Source organism: Callionymus lyra, chromosome 12 (assembly GCF_982586985.1).
Source record: "Callionymus lyra chromosome 12, fCalLyr1.hap1.1, whole genome shotgun sequence".
Classification (NCBI taxonomy): domain Eukaryota; kingdom Metazoa; phylum Chordata; class Actinopteri; order Syngnathiformes; family Callionymidae; genus Callionymus; species Callionymus lyra.
Window position 1 is genome coordinate 23,644,475 of NC_141829.1, and position 18,259 is coordinate 23,662,733.

At 38.9% G+C, this 18,259-nt stretch overlaps 1 protein-coding gene across 1 annotated transcript; it reads left to right on the plus strand.

Moving 5' to 3' along the window:
- Nucleotides 1-12,584: 12,584 nt before the first annotated feature.
- On the plus strand, nt 12,585-16,827 carry LOC148068730 (non-canonical pre-mRNAs endonuclease FASTKD5, mitochondrial-like). The gene is made up of 2 exons (XM_087804018.1): nt 12,585-12,745; nt 14,540-16,827. Exon 2 carries the CDS (start codon nt 14,544-14,546, stop codon nt 16,656-16,658), a length of 2,115 nt encoding a protein of 704 aa, XP_087660144.1. The 5' UTR covers nt 12,585-12,745; nt 14,540-14,543; the 3' UTR covers nt 16,659-16,827.
- Nucleotides 16,828-18,259: the final 1,432 nt, after the last annotated feature.

Genomic DNA, 18,259 nt, shown 5'->3' on the forward strand with positions numbered 1-18,259 from the left:
CTGATACGTGACTGGAGTGAGAAGAACCACCAGCACCATCACTTGATGGATCTACTGACTCCTTTAAGAAACATCTTAAGACGTTTTTATTTGTTCAGGCTTTTCCTTGATTTTCTGGAACTCCCGTTGTGTTATCAGTTTTATCTTGATCTTTAAAATATATACTTTATTGAATATTGTTTTGATTGTTTAAGCGCTTTGTGACCCTGGTCTGGAAAAGCGCTATACAAATAAAAATGACTTACTTACTTACTTACTTACAGTACTTAGTTACTTACTTAGCTACTTACCTAGATACTTACTTACTTACTTACTTACTGCCTTATTATCATCATTATTATTGTTGTTGTTGGTTATATGAACCATGAAATGTTAAAGGAAATGTTACATATTTTAGAAAAATCTTTGTTATTTGATCAGATTCATTTTTAATGTTGTGTATTTAAACATACTTTTAATCAATCATAATGTCAAACAACTATATATAAGCCTATTTTTTAAAGGAATTAACCAGCTTTAAACAACGTAAATAAACCATACACACTAAGGTCTATTTCTGTAACTCCTCCAATCAAATATTAAAAAATAATGAGCATATCAATGTCAGTCCCCCACTTCTATCATCACCACGGACAGCGGTGCTCTTCATATCACTGCCTCAACTTCATGCATAAATCCTATTGGTGATGGCAATAAACCAATATCGCCACCTTATTTTTCTCACCTTCATTTGATTGGTTATCTTGATGAGAAATCAACCATATCAATCCTACACACATCTCTAGATGAAAGCTTTGCTAACATTGTGCTATCATCAGTTGCAAATGCCAGAGGAATCTTGAAAGAATACCGGTGTTTCGCATCCAATAACTATCCTGACAAAGTCTAATACAATTATAATCACTTCTTTCTTCCTGGAGAAAATTAATTTGTTGTCTTTTAAAGATTATGTCACGCTGGAGGGATGTGTCTGTTGGCTCTGATTGATCCTCCATCTGTCATTCAGCAAAAATAACAAAACATTTTTCTTGGAGATGGTCCACTTGGTGTTCCGTCCCATAAAGTACTCTAATCCATGTCCACGAATGAAAGCAAAAGCCCAGATGGTGGATATTGGATTGTTCACACGGTATAATACTGATAGCATAAAGGCAGACCCACGAGTCAGTCCATGCGGTCACTCTACAACAAACCCCCCGCTTCAAGTTCCAACATCTTGATTAAAAACACTAAATGAAAGTGCTGATGAAGCTACACTCGTGCGATCATTAGATCTCGACTTGAAATGGACACAAAGCCAGAAAACATTGATCCGGCGAGAATCTGAAAGGGACAGACCGCAGGACGCTATCTCATCTCACAACCCTGAAATTGGCGTTCGCACCGCGGACCCAGGAAACTGTGGAGCAGTTGGTCGCCGGCTCCGCCGATGCCAGCAGAAATTAGTCGCACCAGATGAAAAAAGATTAGAGAGGTGCTTTGGAGCCAAAGGGAAGTTTGAGTCTCCAGCGGCAGGAAATGAGAGGCAGGTGACAGCCGTGAAAAAATAGGACACAGATTGGTGGCGGTGAAGTGGTGTGGTTAAAGACCTCTTATGTGATTTAGCAGCGAATGACCGCAGCAGTCTTTTACAGGGTTACCCTCGGGGCCCCGCTGTTGACCACAACCATCCCAAACTTTACTTTTTACAAGATTGTTTTGTGAAAATATGCAGACATGTTTCAGTAATGACACCAGGGTCAACCTTTTGAATCAGAGCGGTACAGAGTGACGTTTATGTATTTTTTTAAAGTTTTTTTCTTGTTGATACTCAACGTCCCTCAACTGAAGAGCTTTTTTTTTTTTTGGCAGGTGAAGCTTATCCATCCTGACACATTGTCACGGAAGGTTTATTATTATTTCCTTTGTTGTTTCTGGTTAAATCAAATGAATTGTTCATCATTACTTTTTTCTCCATTTTTTTTTATATTGTGAAAATGATTGAATGTCCACACACATAATTACCTCTGTTAAGGAGGTTGGTTCTTTGGCTGTCAGATTGAACAAGCATCATTCTGTTATTAATGGGCAACTATTAGAGCGTCAAACAGGAGATTTTCTTTGAGAAATTATGTCTTGATTACCGACTGTCTCAGTACATGTTTGGCATTGGATTTTATTGAAATGCAAAATTATTTGTTTTACTTTTTTAAAATATATAGTGTTACTTTCCTCTTATCGAAATAGTGTAACTGCAGTGTTGTGAATCATTTGTTGCACCGTTGCCATGCACTGCATGTAGATTGGTTTACAAGGCAAAACATATTTGTTTTATCTTTCTTTTACTTTAAAAAATACCTTAAAAGACTTCAAAAGTCTCTCCGTACTTCACGTAGAAACACTGACTCAGTGCTGTAAAGCAATGTAAAGGTCGCATAGACACTCATAGACTCTCTAGGCCAGTCGCTCAGAGTTACTTAGTGTACAGCTTAAAATAACACCAAGAGAGATCTGCTGCATGAATCATGACAGTTGAAAAATGGAATCTGGCATCAAAAGTCGCAGCAGGATAACCAAATTAGAGCCCAGGTGTTACAGTTATGCTTAGAGAAAATTCACAAAGAAGAAGAATGAAACTCAAAGATAAATATTAGATGCTCCAAAGGGTCTGATAAACCAGAGAAGTCCAAATCTGTTTTTGAGTTTTTCCATAATTCCACGTTTCATAAAGGTACAATTCTGACTCCATCATCCACCATTTTTACTTTCCAATAAATTAAGAACCCCCAGAAAATCCCTTCTTAAGATTTTTGTTGCAAAAAACAAACTGCCATTAGGATAGGAGGAGCACAACCAGTGTAGCCAATTTGCGTTTGGTGTAAATGCATTAAAGGGCCTATTTCCTCGGCCTGAAGACTAGTTGGCGACCTGGTGGGGACCTGAGTCTCTGTTGGTTGCGGCGATGCCAGGGGGTTGCAAGGGATTCAAAACTGTTCCATAATTTCATAGACTAGTTGGAGAAGTTTTCAAGTCTGCTTCACGTCTTCATCAGTGAGCTACAACTTTTTTTGTCTAGACTGCTGCCCCCACGACCCAACTTTGGATGGGCCGTTTTCGAATTAAGCTAATACCTTGTCCTTGGCGGGTTATGAATTTTCATGGTATGACCGGAAGTTGGGGCAAGGACTTTATCATTAGCTCAATCTTGCAACTCAGCTTTTCAAACAAGCTCATGAATATTGTAAATAACTCACACCCCTGTGTGTGCGCGACAGTGTATTAAGCCATCAAGAGTTTTTGCAACAGTATTCTCTGATGTCTACTTTTTTAAATTCCACCCATGCCTCACCTCTCATGTCACACACTCAGCAAGTGTTCCTCCACAAAAGACTCTGATTAAACTCATCAACCTGCCTGGAAAATTAATTGTATTTCATTGCTAATTCAGGAGCTCATTAGCATAAATTGACAGCAGCGGTGTGTCATATGCATATAGAAGAAATTGGAGTTCATCCCAGGGTCAAGATGTGGAGCTGGTTACCTCAGGTAAGGTCAGCTGGAGTAACGGACCCCTGTCAGTGAGTGCCGTTGGTGGATCGCCGCATCAGCACCTCGGCTGACACCAGCTCTTTTCTGTCTGTTAGCAGAAATAAACAATCCCCAGAGACGCTACATCAACACTTGCAAGGTCTCCTGTTAATATTCAGCCGGCCCCGAGAATTCTTCACCTGGAGCCGGCTACTCGTACAGAATACTGAGGACGCCGCTGCACGTGGGTTTAACAACAAACAGTGGACGCACGTCACGTGAATGTAACTTTTAGATTAAGTCGAACTTTACAAGGACGAAAGGATTTTTGGATTTAATCACTGTAACAAATCCTACAATAATCCCTGACCAATAATATTTACAGACAAGCAACCACATAAATAGCTGCAAGAATGACGGAAATGAAAGTGTGCTTCAGAATGTTTACCCTGAAATATTTAGCACAACTTAAGTCTTGAGATTTTGTACGTCCCTCAGCAAACATTTATTTGCGGCTCAACAGCAAAATGGCTACTTTAAATTTCAGCAGGAATCTTCTCCAAAATCCAGAAAATAGCAGTGAGAACACAAAACTCAAAAATGCCAATGCCAGCCACAAGATTCTGTAATCGTGGATTTATTGTGCTTTTGTGTAGTCCTTCAGCATTTCCACAAATAACAAATTGTTATTACAGACTTAAATACCTTTTTTGAAAAAGGTATTTAAGTCTGTAATAACAATTTGTTTACAAACGTAATCACCTCCATCTAAAAATAAATAAATAATAATAATACAACACTACCTTATGAGGACATTTAGCAGATTCCTTTAAAACAGAAACTAATGTGTTGATTTAAGTGTCTCTTAAATAGATCTTGGACTCTATTGTACTCATCAGTATGTGTCCGTTTGTACAAAAATCTCTTTTAATTGAAATATATGCATTAAAAAATGTGTGCCCACTGAAAAGACTGTTTTCCTGGAGATTAAATCTCGTTTACCATAACAACAGCCACTCTCAAGCCCTGAGGTTTGTCATCGCATGTCATCAATCATGGAACTTTAATCAACTTGTTGTATAAACAAAGCGGGCGTGATTACAGCTGGCTGGATTCGGAGTGAAGGCCATTATTATGTCATAATAGACTCCGTTCTTGTAATCTCTCGTTCCCCGAATTTACAGACGTGGGAGAACTTTATAAAGTAATAAGTTCAAAATACGTCATGATGAGGGAATTAATGACCCTTTAAACTTACAGCCCCACCAAAGGCTATTCCTGGAATTAAACTATGATATCTTCAAAGTAAAATCCAGAATTATTTAATAGATTACTGACTGGTTCAAGATTTAAGGGGAAGGGCACAAGACTTTCAGCTCCTTTTGCGTCAGTAATGTGTTATATGGTTGACAATTATGATTGATTAGCCCGCTGAAACAACTGTGAGGTAACTTTGAAGGATACTGATTTATAATGGTTGGATCTGATCTACTAATTCAATGAAACCTTGCATTAAACTTAGAGAGCCATCTAGTGGCCTTTCAAAATGAAGACACTGTATCATTACATGGAGAAACTGCAAAACAGAAACTGTCTTGCTGTCACTCAGTAACTGGTAACTTCATTCAATTTCTCTGAATCCACCAATAATTTTCAAAAGCAGTTATTGGGAGAGGTTGACGTTTAAAGAGCACATTCATGTTGTCAAGACAGTCGTCCATGTTGAGACGAAGAGATTGAAAGAGTCTCCCCACTGATGAAGTCGACGTCAGGCCTCTGTGGATAAATGATTCACTCTGGGCGCGTGCATCTCTCCGTCCTGAACAAATTAAGATTAGAGAACATATTTTGCATCAGCGTGGATCCTCAAGTAATCATCCGTTCCGTTTTCAATCATTCGTGGAGGTCTATCATTTCCAACCCTGTGAGGTGTAAAAAAGGAAGCAGCAGGAGAGAGAGAGGCTGAACTCTGAATACAGATCTGGTCATGAGATGAACAATGCACTTGAGTGAGGAACTTTAAGGCCAGACACATCCTGTAAAGAGCTCTTCGCGCTGAGAAAATCGTGCCTCAATTAGACTCTGCCTCATAACAACTTAAGATAAATGTGAAATGTGAAAGCCACTCGAATCAGCGTCTCCACAACAGAAGCAAAATTCAACAGTGGTTCAACACTTATTCTCATGTTGGCCTTGATTTAAGTTAAAATATTTCCACACTTAAAAATGGGTTGTTTTTGTCATCAGCTACAGTAAATCAACAGTCTGCAACACAATCATTATGTTTACAATCTAAAAAAACAAACAGATTTTTCATTTGAGCAGGGTCATTCTGGAATATCAACATTTTCAACGAGTAAATTAATTCATCTTTAACATCCCATAACAGACACTGTCTAAGCCATTTAATTTTTTTAAAGCTTAAATATGAAAATACTGATTTCATATTTTCATCATATTGAAATGATACAAATTGCAAACATAAAAATATACAGAGCTTACTAAACACTGTCAGCCACGTTCTAAGATAGCTAGTTTAGCATTCAGTATGAAATGTCCTTAACTTGAAATTAAAGCTGGAAAATAAATATCAATGTCACATATGTTTGGGAATTTGGCCGTTTTAGACCTCGGCTCCTGTAAGAGTTTGAGTGAGGTAATCTGCGACACCTGAAATATCCATTTTTTAAAGTTAAATTTTTCAAAGGCTTGACATTTACTATCATGGGCACATTTTCTATGTTGTGATCATAAAATTAACATTTTATATATTTCGGAATTTTGGTTTAAAATTAGAATTTCTCATTAATATGATTAAGTGTGACTTTTCTGATGATGGACATATTGCTTAAAGGGCATATATTCACAAATACAATCAATTTAAAATGAGTCACTTCACTTGAATACATGTTGACATTTAACCATTTTAAAAATGGAGCTGTATATTTTGAATCACTAAAAAAAAAAAGAATGAATCCACCATCTCCAAATCTCAATTTAAAGTCAAACCTCTGCTACTCTAAACATCAAAATAAATAAAGGGTGATGGAACAATCAGCACAAGCCGACAAGCATCTTGGAGCCATGTCCTTCCCTGATGTCTCCCATTTATCTTGACTGTCAGGTGAGGAAGACATGGTAATGAAAGGTGAGCACGCTGGAAAATGGCTCTCTGACACAATGTTGGACGAAGGAGATTGCTTGACCATCACTGCAGCTGCACTTTGGATGGATTAGAAGAAAGAAAATAGAAAAAGAGATGATGCAGACGAAAACCATTTTCAAAGAAACAAAAACGGAGTACGCCATCAATCTCTTACCCAGGTTACGAATAGTAAGATAGACTTTTAATATGCACATGCCTCCCTCTGCTGGCGAAAGATACTACGGCAGGATTGCGTTTAAGGCGTTTGTAAATCTAGGTTTGAGAGTTAGTTTATGAAAAAAGTGGAAAAGTGAGATTAGAAGTGATCTGGTAACGACACTGCAATACATGCACAAATGGATTAGATGGGAAGTCTTTCTCCAGCACATAGTTTGATTTAATGTAAACATTTAAGATTTCTTAAAGAATATACACTTTATTCACTATCAAACTTTAGTCACCAGATTAGACCCCTACATTAAGTCACGCAATGACAGTTTTAATAGAATGTTCTGCCTCTGGGACAAAAGGTTTTTGCCCTTAAGATTCCATCCTTTGTAGAGTTCAGAAAACTGGTGATCATTAAAGGTCAGTCTACAGAGTCTCATGAGAATTTAACTTTAGAGTACAGAAGCAGACATTCTGGGTGTCATCGTGTGCAACAAGTCTTAAAGACATTTTGAGGAAAGATTATATAATCTTAAAAAAAAAGGAAACTCCCAATTGGTCTTTCAATATTTTTTATTAAGACGTTTACGCAGCATGTCACTCACCATTAAGCTCATTTAATTCAACATGATAAAAAGTCTACATTGATGCGTCGCCCAGTGTCCTCCACAGGCCGGGACAAGTGCAATACCACACATATTCAGAGCATTGCGACCTTTCCCAACCTGCACAGGATTGGATCCACTTTGATCTGGCATCCAATCTGAGACCCATGGTCAGTTTTGCATGGATTTGCACAGCAAAATATTAATAAGCTGAAAGCAAACCAGCAAAACTAACCAGAGACCCACAAGGCCACGTCCTCCGCCGCTAGCAAGAAGCAAAGTGTCAAGGAGTAATTCAAGTGCTCACACTGCAGTAGAACTTTTGACTACTACCTGCACTATAAGCACTTTAATACCACTGAAACCTGTTCCGACCAGATCTTTCACATTTAAAAAAATAAATAAAATCATCCTTGTGGAGATGCAGGCTACGGTCAGCTTTGCATAGATTTGCACAACTCATGTCTTCTCGCAGCGCAACCACGCAAAACTGACCGAGACCTGCCATGCAACAGGTCACTGAGGTCGGGAGTCCCAGCTACTTATGCCAGAAGGAGCACTTAGGGCAGTAGGTGCTAGTCTACTTCACTATCTGCACTAGATGCACCTTAGCACAAGCGCCGGTGAAATACAGACCGAGCAAGTGGCAAATGAAGTCGGTTAAAAAAAAAAAAAAAAATCACTTCTGGAAACATGCCACACAAATTGAGATTCAACCCCATGTGAATTCTAACGAGCAAGTCATTTCATTTGCAAATCTATCTTTTATTAGGATAATTTGCGGCCTGCATGAACAATAATAATTGACGGCCTCGGGCACCAGACTTTTAATATAAAACACTTAAACAAAAAGGGCAAAAATTACTCACCTAAAGGCTATTGATCAGCAGCTTTAAACTATTTGCTAGTTTCATTGCTAGCATACACTCCCCCGCCACCGGTTAATAGAAAAGAAAAAACCTTACAATTGAACCACAAGCGTTAATTATGAAATTAGACCAAACATCAAAATAGCGCCGAAAGTGCCTCCACTGCAGTAGATCATATCAAACTACCTGCACTGTAAGCACTTTGACACTACAGTGACTCAAATCTTCATCCAGATGGTTGGTTCTGCAGTCGCTTCAGGAAGTTCTCTGGAGATTCTTAACCTGCAGGTGAGAAGATAACAAGTTTGTAGGTCAGAATCCGCATGTAAAAAATGACAATAAAAAACATTTAACACAGATGGCAAGTAAAGGACAAAACATTTCAAATGCATTTGAAAAAAAAGGATGTGTAGTGTTGGGGGAGATAAAGGCGGACTTTCTATGGAAACTACAGTGTCTTGAAGTGAATCCATAACATTTTGGTGGAAAAATATGTAATTTTATCAGATCAAGCTCAAAATGAGTCATATTTTATATGCTTTAATGTACATCCTCTGAAGTTTCATATAAAAGGAGTTGCATTATTGTGGTAAACCCCATCAAGGTACTTTGAGGTAGAGTGGACAGTTTACTGAAGCAGTATTAGATTGATGCAAGGCTGGATGAAAAATAAAATTATCTTGGTTTAAGCTATATAAATAAAATACTGTTAACAGTTTCAATGAACGGACTCCTTCAACCTGGCAACCCACGCGTGCTCATCGATTTCATTCTCACCATCCACCAGTTTTAATTCGAAATGTGCGCTCATCAGTATGATTCAACTTGAAAAAGAAGTCATCTGGTGAATTTTTTGGGGGGAATTTAAACTGAGCTGCGGCGAAACGACTGCGTAGCGGAAGTGACTTCTGGAAAGGAAACGGGGGGACACCAGCACTCGCGCTCCAGTCACATTGCCGCGCCCCTCCCCCACACACCAACATGGCGCCCAGGCGTTGGTATTTTCATCGTTTAATTGCATTTTTATTTACCGCTCAAAAACTACAACTTTAAGCGACCGCAACTTGAACAAAAAATAAAAAGCGTCGTGTTTCGTAGGAAGATATTGGCTTCCTAAGAGTACACGCGGAACAACGGCGGCTCACGCTGCGATCTCGGTCCACGCCGAACCACACACAGTTCTTCCATCAAAACATGGACCTCAGACCGCACGTGTGTGATGATAATAATATATATAATAATAAAGTTCTAATAAACATGAGGGGGGGAGAATAACCAAAACAAGTGATCGATACACCTTTATTCGTCCCGCAAATGTGAGTAGTATTAAAAAACACATTTGGACATAAAGTACACATTAAAAAAGGTAGCGATAAATACAATATTACGTATAAGTATCCACGGGATAATAATAACCTAAAACACTTTATTTTTAATGAACAGTTGTAGTGCAGTGGGCAGGCATGAGCGGCGGACTCCTGTACCGAGAGCTAGCTGAAAGTTAGCAACAACACGACTGAACGCCACCGCTTGGAATCCGGTCTATAGCGCCGCCAAGATGGTGGACAAAGTGGAAACAAAGTAGATCCACGAACGAACATTTTTTAAAGTCCCATAAGTTGACGGTATTTACTCGTTAAGCTAGCAGTGTTAGCCTGAGTAGCAGAGGCGTGCGGCCTACTGCGACCCCCATGTGCTGCCACTGCCACCGCTTTGTTCTGGACGCGATAATAATGGCCAGCGACTACTTTTAAAATGGATTCTTTTTGAGGGAAACGACACCGATTTGGACGCGGGTGTGTGATCATGGGGGGAGGTTTTATTTTTAAAGCGGGTTCACGCTCCGCCGTGAAGGCGTGTAGCGCGGAGTAGAGGCGCAGCAGCAACACATGCTTTTTTTCAAATCTCCCTCATTCACCAGCGATGGAGGAGAGGTTGCCATGCGCCCGTTACAACATTGTTTTCAAAACCCACTCCGGAGGGTTTGGGAAAACCCACGATCGGTGTGGGTAAGCGATCGGTTTGCGGCGCAACTCCAACACGCAACTATTCCACTTTTTTTTTAGAGCAACAAAAGCTAACAACAGGTTTCATCCCAACAACAACACGCTCGTGTGAACGCTCACCCGGACACACACTCACCCCGTTTCGATCCCTCGAGGCTGTGGGAGAAGCTTCTCGAAAAAACAACAAGTAGTGGCTTCTTCTTCTTCCTCCTCCGGGAGAGACGCGGCGGCCATGTGACGGATTGTTTGTGAATGGTAGTAAGATTGCGAAAGTGGCGCGAGTGGAGTCCAGGTTCCACCATGTGGTGAATGAAGGGCGGCGCCCAGCCAGCGTAGATAAACCCCGACTCCTCATTAACATAAATCAACTACTTCCTCTCCAACTCCCACTCTCAAGTTTCACGATGGAGAGGAGCGCATCCCAGACAGGTGCACCGTGTCCAACACCACGATGACATGTAAATAATAATCGTCAAATTTGAGAATGTTATGTTAAAAAGAAAAAATGAATGTAAACATAACGCACAGATCAGATAACACTTTAATCATGGAAATTCCAGTAATCAATACACGGTTTCATTCTTTTTTTTTTAAATCAACTTGTTATTATTTTATTTATCCTAAATAAATAAGGTCGGTTATAAATGAGGTCGGACGGTTTTTGACAATCTAATTAGTTACAGCACACATTACCACAACAGCTAATTGTAAATGTATTTACTTTAACGTCCACACTGGATATTTCTCCTTCATGGAGCAGGTAACCTCTTTGGTTGATAAACATCTAATGATGTGTAATTGTATAATGGAAGCTAAAAGCATGTTTACTGTTATTTTCTTCTTGTTCATGCCACTATGATTCAGTGTGTATGTCAGTTGACTAAAATCTAAAAGTTTGAACAAGGATATGAGCTTTTCTACAAATATTATTTGAACAATAAAGTTCATATAGTAATTGTATATTAGAACTGGTACAATAAATGCCTTGCTTGCCTTGTGTTAATGAGTAATCATTAAAGTCATCAAAGTTTCACTGGGATAGTGGGAGGATACACAGTAAAGCAACCGTGGATGCTTCACAGAATATAAATCACATATTTTTTTCATCTTATTATTTTATTTATCCTAAATAAATAAGATCTTAGATAATTCAGATTATACTATGAATTTATAAAGTGATATTACGTTTTCTTCTTTTTGTTTCATTTCGATAATGTTGTCCTAAAAAATAAATAAAAAAATAATAGTTTTTTATTTTTCCTCCATAATGAATCAGAAACTTTTATTGTCATGAAAATGCCCCTCTCACAGTTGGCCATAATCATTTTATTTAACTGCAATTCTATATTTTTTTTACATAAAAAAAGAACATTAAAAGGAAGTTTTTCCTCGCCATAGCTCACTGCACAGTGTTTCGCTTCTTGCTCACTGTTGAATTGCTGGGATCTGTTTTTCCTTAATCAACTATAGTCTTACTTCAACTGTAAAGTGTCTTGAGATAACTTTGTTATGATAAGACACTTTAAATAAAATTTAATTATTTGTATATTATGTTATATTATTATTTTATTTGATTTATTTTATTATTTGTTTATTTTTTTTCTGTCTAATGTCTGTGGTGGAGAGCCGCTAAACTGAATTTTGAGGTATAGCATTGTTGTTGCACTTTTATTATGAAAAGATTATTTCATTTAGAAATGTTTTCAAATTTCCTGATGTGATGAAAAAAATAAATACCAAAAAAAATACAACCATGCAAATCTAGTGTATTGCAACAACAAATTACAACACCATTATATTCTCACTGTGTTTATTTTCAGTGCTTTGGATTATCCAATAAAAATTCTGCCATTTTTGATTAGGAAATAATACAGTTCATTGTATATAATATACAACCTAGCTATGATTCTTCATTTTGTTGTTGTTTTTTCAAAATTAATTAGTTCTCATTTCAGAGGTTAATCCTCCCATCAAATTGAGCTATTTCAACACATAAATGTTATATAAATGCTCTTTTTAAATGATGTATTTGAAATCCATTATTCAACGCTACACTGAAGTTCACTATTTGTTCGTTTCTTGTTTGAACCTTCACGGATTCCGTAGGTCAAACTGTAGTATTCCCCGGAAGTTCTAACGTTCTTTCAGAATAAATAATTATTTGTACATTTGGCACTCCTAACGTCACAACCGCACTTGCTTCATAAAGTCGCACACAAACTATATACACATGTAAATATTATCTTGTTTTAAAAACGATAAAAATGGTATTTATTTGTAAAGTTGGTCGACGTCTATATTTACTTTGAAGGTTCGCGTATGACTCAGCTTCCAGTGTCTGATATTACATGTTTTCGTCGATTTACATCCAGGATGGCATTGGGTTCTCACATGTGCCGAATCGAAAGTTAATATCAGGACCTAATAGGATTCGCAGGGTGATCGGTGAGTTAAAGATGTTCTTTAAAATACTTTTTTTTAAACATCGTTATGACATCTGGATCCTGTACCAGCTAACACACGCTGAGTTACAGAACATCTTCAATGACGCCGGAATTGAATAATGCTGCATACGTTGCTGGGAATTACAGCCGGGAAAAAAACAACTCTTTGATCTAAAAACATACGTGTTTGTCACCAATTTTGGCTTGTTTAGATCACGGGGCTAACGAGTTCTGTATTCTGACAACTGTCAGGAAATGATACTTTCACAGCTATTCATGGTCAGGCTCCTCCTTACATCAGTGATCTGATCCAGCCTTACACCCCAACTCGGGATCTTAGGTCTGTGGATCAGAATCTACTGATGGTTCCTGAACACGCTACGGAACCAGAGGAGAGAAATCCTTCCAGGCTGTTGCTCCTAAGCTTTGGAACGATCTTCCTCTCTCTCTGTGTTTGATGATCTACTGACTACTTCAAGAAACATCTTAAGACATTCTTATTTGTGCAGGCGTTTCCTGTGTTGTTCTCAGTGTTATCTTGACCTTTAAAGTATATACTTTATTGAATATTGTTTAAGCGCTTTCTGACCCTGGTCTAGAAAAGCGCTCTACAAATATCACTTACTCACTTACTTACTTACTTGCATATTAAATAAAAAGAAAACAGTTGAACAAAACTGTATTAAAAACACAGCAACCTCTAATTGAAAAAATCAATAAAACAATAACTTGAAAAAGTACAGACAACATTTCTGTCTTATCGACTGACAGACAGAAAGTCTGTTTCCTGTGCGTTACTTTTTTAATTGAAGTAATGCAGCATTCGGTGTTTTTTTGTTTTTAGTTTTAAATTTATCGGTTGTCATATCTTATCATATAATTTTTATTTTATTTGTATAGCGCTTTTCCAGACCAGGGTCACAAAGCGCTTAAACAATCAAAACAATATTCAATAAAGTATATATTTTAAAGGTCAAGATAAAACTGATAACACAACAGGAGTTCCAGAAAATCAAGGAAAAGCCTGAACAAATAGAAACGTCTTAAGATGTTTCTTAAAGGAGTCAGTAGATCCATCAAGCGCAAAGAGAGAGGAAGATCGTTCCAAAGCTTAGGAGCAACAGCCTGAAAAGATGTCTCTCCTCTGGTCCTGAATCATGTGCGAGGAACCATAAGTAGATTCTGATCCACAGACCTCAGAGCCCGAGCTGGGGTGTAAGGCTGGATGTGTGTCAAAGAGATGCATAGAAGTTGCAAGTCTCAAACTTGTTGGCCAAGTCAACCGATTTAATTAAATATTGTGTCATCAAGTAACGAGCCTGTTCAAATTGCGGTAATGATTCACTAGTTACAGTTTTTGACAATCTTATTAGTTACGGCACACGTTACCACAACAGCTGATGTATTTACTTTAATTTCCACACTGGATATTTCTCCTTCATGGAGCAGGTAACCTCTTTGGTTGATAAACATCTAATGACTTGCAATTGTATAATGGAATCTAAAAGCATGGTTTACTGTTCTTTTCTTCTTGTTCATGCCACTATGATTCAGCGTGTCAGTTGACTAAAATCTAAAAGTTTGAACAAGGATATGAGCTTTTCTACAAATATTATTTGAACAATAATGTTCATATAGTTGTTTAATAATAATTGTCTATTAGAACTGGTACAATAAATGCCTTGTGTTAATGAGTAATGTTTCACTGGGATAGTGGGAGGTGACACTGATACACAGTAAAGCAACCGTGGATGCCTCACAGAATCTAAATCACATATTTTTTTCTTCCACACAGATTCATGGCTGCTCATATGCTTTGCCGACGGCTTCAGCAGCTTCTGGTTCTGAAAACGTGGTTGATCCCGACTCGATCAGCCGTCAGGAAAGCAGCTCATGAAAGCGTTAAGGAGGAAGGAAAGAGGGATCATTGGAGAAACTGTGACTTCTCTCTTCTAGAACATCGGAGGCTAAATAACGACTCCAGCTTCCATCGATCGCTGTCTAGAGTCTCACGAAGTCAAAGTGTCATCGATGAAGATCATAATTGTGTCTCCCGTATTTCAACGTCCTTCAGGCCACAGAAGAAGCGCAGCAGCAGCAGCTCAATCTCAATTGCCGAAGATATTTTAATTGACCCACGTAGCTTCCTCAAGTGCCGACCAGAGTACTCGGCCATATCGGTTGGCTTAACCCAGAGGTTACGTTCTGTTTTGAATGTCGATGAAGTGTGGGGGAAGTATTCTTCTGTCAAATGCAGCACAAACCCAACCGATTTTACTAAACTTATCGTGGAGCTCAGCACTTCGAAAAAGACCCAGAGACGATCGTTGATGAACGACGAACGCTTTAAGGCCCTCCTGCAAGGTTCCTCAGACAAACTCGATCATCTAACTGATTCGCAGCTTCTAGATGTACTTCGATCGTTCGTGTGGCTGAAAATGTCTCCCGACCACAAAGTCCTGGAGATGTACGAGAAGGAGTTGTGTCGCCGGGGTCCGAAGATGAGTCTGAAGAATTTGCTGTTTGCCGCCGACGCCTGGCGCCGCATTAAAAGGCAAGTTCCTCGGTTCCTGAAGACACTGTATCAGTCAGTGAAATGTAAACAGTCACTGAGGGTCTTCGAATTTGTGCATCTTGTGTACATTATTGGAGAGGGCCGCCATTGTCCGGCGGATCTGATCGATCCTCTGTCGCAGCTGCTCATAGTTCACCTTCAAGAGCTGAAGCCCGAGGAGGTCGGAGTCGTCTGTCTCGGCTTTTTCAAATCCCAGACTAAGATTTCTGCGCCTCTAGCCATGAAACTCTTCGATAGGGCGCATGAAGTCTCGGTAGAAATTAGTGACTTTGCTTTAGTGAACGTTTTCAAATACTTACGCTTCACTTACCTCTACCACGGGCCGTGGATAAAGGCGATGACGCGAGAGGTTCCCCTGCGGGCACACAGGATGGGTGCCCAGGGGCTCATGCACGTGACGCTGGGCTGCTCGGCGATCCACTACCGATGTGATACCATCTTGACGGCTGTAGCTGAGAGAATTCCCTCATTGGTGCCTCAAAGTAGAAGCAAAGACTTGTGTAAATTCATTTGGTCGTTTGGCAGTTTCGGGTTCCTCTCTGATCAATGTCCAAACTTTTATCCGAGCCTGATACAGGGTCTTCGGGAGAAGGAAGCTGAATTCTTAGAGTTCCCGCAGAATCTTCTGACCGGACTCATCGGTCTTGCCTTCGTCTCCGAGTTCCCCGAAGACTTGATTTCTCTTGCCTTGAGTACAGACTTTATTAAATTATTACTTAAAGAATCTCATCTGGACCTGAAAAATGATTTGCTCACCCTGGATGGGGTGATTGAGCTCGAGTTGCCACACTGGACCGGGCCGAGACTCAACCCAGAGCTGAGAGCAGAAGTGACGGAAAACGTGTGGAAGTCAGTACAGGAAGATATGAATAAAAAACCTGGATTTCAGGAAGCCGAAACCTGCATAAAGGATGTCCTTGGAGGAGCAGAGTTTTATAGAAAACGGATGATTCTGCCTCACACTCGCAGTCTAGACTTTGAGGTGCACCTCGACCCCAGCGGTAAACCAGTTGCTCTGAACCAAACCCTGAATGAAAGTCGGTCCGACCCAGGGTCGAGTCCTAGCAGCGACATCATGGAGAGACTCGGACAGACGGCAGCAGAACCTCAGAACACCAGTGGTGTCGTCAAACTTGCCATCCAGTTGACGACCAATAACATCTACTGCTACAACACGGACCAGATGATGGGCTTCCACGCCTTGAAGCGACGACACTTGGCTCTGGCCGGATACAAAGCTGTGGAGATGAACCGTCGCGACTGGTTACATATGCTGAAGAAAAGCAAGCAGGCCCAACTAAGGTTTATGAGGTCGAAGATCTTTGCCAACGTGAGTTAGAAAAATGCATTCAGTAATGTCAGGGTTGATTGTATTTCATGTGCATACGTTTTTTATGAACATTTTTTTTCCATTGTTTTTGTTTAGGACTATGGACTTGGTGGAACTATAAATAAATAAAGAGCTAACTATAAATGAGTCTATAAATAAAGAGGATTTTCTGAACCTACTTGTCTATTGTGCAATACTTATTCAAGGTTTGTCTGAAATAATAACTTCTCTATAAAATTCATAAGTAATTGCATGTATTTTCTTCCAAAAATAATGAAAAAGGTGAAAATCTAAAACACTTTGTCTTGTTTTCAATATGCATTAGAAAGTTGTAGTTGACTGATTGAAAAAACATACGGTGCTAAAATTAAAGAAAATAATTATGTGATATGAGGCTCCGTTTTCAAAAATGCTAATTTTAATAACATCTGTTGAGTCACTTTAGAATGTGTATTTTCCTCCCACAAAGAATGCCTGCTCTGTCTTTAAATTATCTTACATGTGTCGGTTTTTCAAAGTTTACCTATGAATTAAATTGATAATCCTAACTAAAACTCTGTACTGACCGCTTTTATCTGTGTAGTTTTTTTTTTAGCTTTCATTTTAAGTGATTGTTTTCGATACATTTTGAGTATAATTATGAATAAATTACTTATTTTCTGTAAATAAACACAACTGTTATATTTCAAATACTTTTTCATTTTAATATCCGCTTATGTCATTATAAACACTACATTACAAATGGATGAATGTCAAACTATCTTTTTTTTTTTTACACCAAGCTTGTGTGAAATAATAGAAGTGACATATTTTAGTAATACACGTGGCAATAAATAACATGGGAAAATAAATGAAACTACGTATTAAATAAATGTACATTTACATTTTATCGTTATTTTCTAGTAATTACAAAAAAATATCCCTTCCAGAACCAAAAGGAGGCCCAATTCAGCCATTATTCCATTAGTCATTGATCTAGTAGCGTCTGTTTAGTTTGCCTAATTGAGGGTTGGGCTGTGTCCCTTTTCCCCCTGCATTAAAAGAGGCAAAGAACAAGTGAGTGAAGGCTGAAAAGAGCAGAGAAGACGCGGAGCGAGTGTAACATCTATCTTCATTAACTTCTGTGCTTGATGAACCTCAAGTCTTCTGGTCGCCGTCCAATCACGATCGATGAGGAAAGAAAAATGGAGTGCGCAGAAGCGTCCTGTAGAGGGCACTGTCTGACAGTGAAAGACGGCACCTGGTGCGATTAAAAGTCCTATTTTTGTTATTTTCTTTGCATAAATATATTTCCATGCGAGTTGCAGAGATATGAATAATTGATTCCACAGTTTTGAGATAAACAGCGGTGCGTCCTCAGCAATATAACATCACTAATATTTATTCCAGGGCGAGTATGAATGATTAATAACCTTTGATGCACATAAAAGGCACATGTTAGTGAGTGTCAGGTAAAAGGTGCCAGTAAACAGCATTCCCTTTTTTCCTGCAAACAACCAAAAAAACTATTGTAGAGAATTCCCATTTAGGGCCTTTCATGTCGGAGCCAACCCTGCAGCTCCAAATTTCACACCTCTGGGTGAGCAGGCGTTTGAAGTTGGGATGATTCA